A 6000-nucleotide genomic window follows, 5' to 3' on the forward strand; every position below is an offset into this window, starting at 1 on the left:
TGAGGTAAGCTACTGAATTCTGATCGATGTAAAAGTTGCATTTCGTCGATGTAAAAGTTGCATTTCGTTCTTCTGAATAACTTGTATTGCTATAGTGCTCAAAGGCTCTAAGAATGGGGATTCATTTTGCTAGATACTGTACTGACATGCAGAAAGACACAGTCCCTGCCCGAGAGTTCACAATCTTAATTTGAAACAAGACTCAAGTGAATAATAAACAATAGGGAGTAAAAAGGGAGGAGAATCAGTGTAATAAAATTATGCAGAGGTTAACTTTTGTGTAACTGAATGACATAGATTTGAGATTTTTTACTCATAAATTAGTATCTGCGACCTCTGACTGTTCTGCAACCTAGCCTACTTTAATCTGCAAAACTATTTATTGTGATCTGGAATTACAGGTTTTGGTCTTTATACATCTTGTATGTTCTATAGATTGAGATAAAAATGAAGAAGCCTGAGGCTATAAGATGGGAGAAGCTGGAGGGGCAAGGAGATTCTCCTAAGCTAAAACAATACACATCAGGTAGGTTTGTTTTTTTTACCTCATTTAGCATTTAATGTAAATATACATATTGTCCTATTAACATTCTTTCCAATTACACAGAACATCTTATACATATGATATATTGTAGTAATAGGTTTCAGAGTAGCGGGCGTGTTAGTCTGTATTCGCAAAAAGAAAAGGAGTACTAGTGGCACCTTAGAGACTAACAAATTTATTTGAGCATAATGCGTCCGATATAGTGAACTGTAGCTCACGAAAGCTTATGCTCAAATAAATTTGTTAGTCTCTAAGGTGCCACTAGTACTCCTTTTCTTTTTGTAGTAATAGGTTTACCTATAGTAAATGTAAACATGTAATTCTGATACTCTAATTTCATGAACTTCATGGGTAGTGGGAATGGATTCTGATTGGTAGTAAAGCCCTAAGAATTGAGCTGTTCACTCTGCTCGTGGCTTTCATCCACCTGAGGGGATTATTCAGGATGCTTGCTTGTCATCTGGGTTTCTCTGGGAGCTTATCGTTTTACTGGGCTGCCTAGTTAAACTGTATTCTCCTTTGTTGCATTGAGAGGAGCTTGCATCTTTTGGAGAAAATTTTAGTTTAATAGCGCTCACATACATCAAAAGATTTTCGTGATACTTGGCTTAATTTTCCTTTAATTTCAGCTCATTACTTATACCCCTTGTACCATCTAAAATGACTCTCCCCTTTCATTTTCACATTTGTCATTTCTACATGTCTGGTATGCTCTGCGCTCCTCCACTCCCATCATTGCTTAGCCAAGCTACATATTGTGCTCATTAATATTTCCTTATAAATAAGTCTCTATAGCTGCCTAATCCCTGGTGTCATGTTCATCTTCTTCCTTCTGATTTACCTCCATATTTTTGTTGTTGAGGCATCCAAACCTGAAAGAATTATTCTGTTTGCAGTCTCAGATTTGTAGAGTATTGGATGTCACTTCCCTGTGATGGTTCTGCATATGTAGCCCAAAATTGCATTAGCTTTTTTTGCTGCCACACTCAGTGCAAGCTCAGCTTCTCTGTTTATATCATATAGGGCTTTTCAGCATTACTGCGTTCCTGGTTTCTGCCTCCCACTGTATTTTGCTTCAGATAACTTTTCAAGATGATCCTCATTTCTCCCCTTGTTTTCAGCCTTGCTTAGGTTCCTTTTTTGCCTGCCCTCCCTGATGTTTGCAATGCCTCCTGATTTTTAGTATGAACTGCAAGATATTTTAATGTGACCATTACTTAGCCTTCCAGAGATCATTAAGGCTGTGATCCAACCAGGGCTTTGGGGTAGAGCCTGCAGAGCAGCAGGTTTTTGCCTGGAGCTGGAGCGGAGCCAGAGCACAGCTCCAAAGCCCTGGATCCAACACCCATTGAATGGAAGAACTCCCAATGACTTCACTGGTTATTGGATCAGGTCCTAAGATCTTGAATAACACCAGCTCTGACAATTACCTTGTGACATATGGATACATTGCCAGTTCATGATTTTTCATGATGTTCAGCCCATTTTAATCCTTAAACTTGGCTCCTATTCTACCCAATCAGACTGAATTTTACAAGATAGGATATTGTGCTGTATCAGATGATCCACCAGAAAATCCACCTCCTACAATTCCCTTCATTTGTTAGCTTTAAAATTCTGTCCAAAAAAGCAATCAGGCTTGTCTGGCAAGATCTGTACTTACAGATCCATGGTACTTTTTGTTCAATTCTGGGTGGGGTTATTTATTTCATGCTCTAAATGTTGCCAAAAATGCCGATTTAACTTACTGCAGCTGTTCTTTCCAGACTCCAAACACCTATATCCGTCATCCTCTCATTATACAAGGAACTGGGATAAGTTGGTGGTTGAGATCAAAGAAGAAGAAAAGAATGAAAAATTAGAGGGGGACGCTGCTTTAAATAAACTCTTTCAGCAAATCTATTCAGATGGCACAGATGAAGTGAAACGTGCCATGAACAAGTCCTTCGTAAGACTTCAGTCTATCCTTACATTTTTGTGAATGCTATAAATACCTTGAGGCCAGATCTTGTGGGCCGAGTCATTTGCATATACAAATGCGGTAATCGAAGGCAAATAAATATTTAGACATCTCTCTGTTTGCACCTGCAATTGTGGTAAAATGCATAAATGCACAAGAACTTATATATGAGAGTCTCTAGCATTTGGAAACTCGGCCCCTACTGAGTATGAAAACAAATGATCCAGTGATGTTGCTATGATAGCATTTTTATGTACTGGCAATCGGAAGAGTTGCATTTCTCCGTATTGTTAATTCTGAGTGGTGAGCTTAGACTTGGAGCACAAAGATTGCACTCCATCCTTGCTCATTTTTTGTTTGAGTCTATACTAATGTCAGTGGGAGCAACTTGCCACTTCCTGGTTGGTCATAAGAGGAGAGAACCTAACTCCTCCTCATTTTTCTGTCAATTGCTAATTTTCAAATAGGAGTTTGAGTGCACAAGAATGCATGATTGGACCATTAGAGACTACTGTATATTGAAGCAGTGTCACTACTTATTTGCCTTAATCATATCAAAAGTGGACATATGACAACAGAAACTATTGCTTTATTAAATTTTAATGTCAGAAGTCTTATGTGCAAAATATGCGAAGATTGATACAAAGATCATGTGCACATCCTATGTCTAGATCAAGTCATCTTCGTTTAATATAATCATAATTGCACATAGTATATAGGGAAGGGTTTGAGGTCTGGAGAATTTCAAGGGAATCTGCGTTAGTCTGTAGGAAACAGTGCACTAGTCTTGCAGAACTTAATCTGCTATAAAAACTGTGGATTATTTTAAATGACTAGCTATAACTAACTTTGGCAGACTAAACAGATGTTTTTCCATATTGCAGATGGAGTCTGGAGGGACTGTTCTGAGCACCAACTGGTCTGATGTGGGGAAAAGAAAGGTAGATGTAAATCCTCCTGATGACATGGAATGGAAAAAATTCTAATCTGTTGATTTGGCATCTTTGTGTTGCCCATATTCACATACTGACCATTGTGTATGGACATAGCATTCTTGGATTTAAGACACTGAATGTTCCCTTGAAGATCGGAATTATCGTCTTTACATCTTGCGTGCTTTAGTAATTCCTTTGACTGCAGGTGTTAAGGTTTAATCAGGAATGGAAGCCTATTTTTCATCCCTCCTGTCCATGAGGAGTTTTCAGAAACAGATTGAACTAAGTCATAAATACACATTTTCTACTAGCTTTATCAGTTCTGTACTTTGGGGGATGAGGAGACCTTTAATGGGCTGTTTAGGATTATTGCCTTATTTTTAATTCACAGTATTTCTGTTGAATAATTTATTAGCTCTGGCAACTTTGGGTAAACACACTTTTCAACTACAGTGTTAATTGTTTGCTCTCTAACTCTGCTTAAGAATAAAACTGTAAAATATACATTTTTCCATAAAGAAGTTTGGTTCATTTTATTTTTTAAGTCTGAAAACTCAGCTATGGAAGAAAAAACATAGTCAAAATTTACATTTGGAGAAGTCATAGCTAAGTAGTACAGATATTGGGAATCAAACTTGCAAGTACATAGGAGCAAGACTCCTGCTCTGCTAAAAGAAGAATGAGCTCCCTGTTCTCCTCTTCTTGGAGGGAGAGGAATCACCAGAGAAGGAAATCTGAAGTAGAAGCAGCACGATTGAGGAATTGCTAGGGCTCCCATCCTTCCTACCTGTGGGTGGATCTGCAGCACCGGATGGGTGGGAGGGTGGGGTGGGAAGAGGATTCCTAGATCTGGAAAAGCTCTATCTGCCTCTTCTATAGGCAGATGTGTCCTTTGCCAGTCCTCTGTTTCTACTCACGAGGAAAGGGAGTAGAAAAACAATAATGCACAGATTTGCTTACCATCTCTTTCTGATTGTATTGATCTTCTAAAATGCAGGACGTTGCATTGTGTTTCAGTATTTTTAGAGACGAGCCCCAGCATCCTTCACTTTTGGTCTATACCAATACAGGTCTTCCATCCTGATAAAGTTTTAAAAGGCGATATTTATAGAAATGGGGGTCAGAATCCTCTGGGATGAGCCCCCATCCTATCTCTGCATGCACACTTTGGTTGGCTGGCTGTGCGCCTTCAAAGGGATATAAATGTGTTCTCTTATCCCTCTTTTCATGCCTTATTCCATCACTGCAACATTGAGACCTGTGCCAGCAGCTACCAAAATTGGTGAGGTGTCCTTCTTTTGATCTGTTAACTATTTGTTGCAAGCACAGTTCACCAAAATAGTAGAAGTTTCATGTAGTCTGGGTGGGAAGGGGAAACTGATCAGAATGGTGGTGGGGAAAAACGAATTTTCCTAATGAAACATATCCGTAAAATAAAGCTTTTATAATGTGTGTAATAGAATCATAGACGAGTAGGGCTGGAAGGGACTTCAAGAGGTCATCTAGTGTAGCCCCCTGGGCTGAGGCATGACCAGGTAAACCTAGATCATCCCTAACATATTTGTCCAACCTGTTCTCAAAAACCTCCAGTGATGGGGATTCCACACTGTCCCTTGGAAGCCTATTCCAAAGTTTAAGTACCCTTATAGTTAGAAAGTGTTCTATAATACCTAACATAAATCTCCCTTGCTGCAGAGTAAGACCATTACTACATGTTCTACAGTTGACCATCCTTGTATTCATAAACAGCCTCTTAACACAGGGGTGGTCAGTTATTATTTGTGAAGGTCCAAATTTCTTGGTCAAGGTATAGACTCCAGAGAAACATTTTTCACACCACAATAACAAGAGTGATAATAGGTAAGTAAAAAGATTTCACTGTCCATTCAAAAAACGTCTGGTAGTCTGGATTTGGCCCATGGTCCACCTATTGACTTACTCCTGTCTTAACCCCTGTTATCAGGTCTCCCCTCCAGTCGTCTTTTCTCAAGACTAAACATGCCCAGTTTGTTTAACCTTTCTTCTTAGGTGAGGTTTTTCTAAATCTTTTGTCATTTTTGTTACTCTTCTGTGGACTCTCCAATTTGTCCATCTTTCCTAAAGTGTTTAGACCCTTTACTCAACAGAATTACACACACTACTCCAGCTGAGGCCTTACCAGCGCTGAGTAGAGCAGAACAGTTACCTCCCATGTGTTACATATGACACTCCAGTAAATACACCCCAGAATGATGATAGCCTTTTTAGTAACTGCATAACATTGTTGAATTACAAACTGAATATGAATCACTATAACCCCCAATCCTTTTCATCATTACTACCACTTAGCCAGTTATTCTGCATTTTGTAGTTGTGCTTTTGATTTTTTTCCCCTTCCTACGGTAGTAATTGCACTCCTTATTGAATTGCATCTTGTGGATTTGAGACTAAAACTCCAATTTGTCAAGGTCATTTTGATTTCTAATTCTAACCTTCAAGGGGCTTGCAGACTCCTTCCAGCTTGGCGTCACGTGCAAATTTTGTAAGCACTCATAATCCAGTCATTAATGAAAATATTGTAT

At 38.9% G+C, this 6000-nt stretch overlaps 1 protein-coding gene across 1 annotated transcript in view; it reads left to right on the forward strand.

Annotated features, from left to right (window-relative positions):
• Positions 1–3960, forward strand: part of SUGT1 (SGT1 homolog, MIS12 kinetochore complex assembly cochaperone) — a 49834-nt gene extending 45874 nt beyond the window's left edge. Inside the window, exons 11-13 of the mRNA XM_073346032.1 lie at positions 436–526; positions 2311–2492; positions 3389–3960. Coding sequence (XP_073202133.1) covers positions 436–526; positions 2311–2492; positions 3389–3490 — 375 coding nt within the window. The 3' untranslated portion in view covers positions 3491–3960. The remainder of the gene's footprint in view (positions 1–435; positions 527–2310; positions 2493–3388) is intronic.
• Positions 3961–6000: the final 2040 nt, after the last annotated feature.

Source organism: Lepidochelys kempii, chromosome 1, assembly GCF_965140265.1.
Source record: "Lepidochelys kempii isolate rLepKem1 chromosome 1, rLepKem1.hap2, whole genome shotgun sequence".
Taxonomy (NCBI): Eukaryota; Metazoa; Chordata; order Testudines; family Cheloniidae; genus Lepidochelys; species Lepidochelys kempii.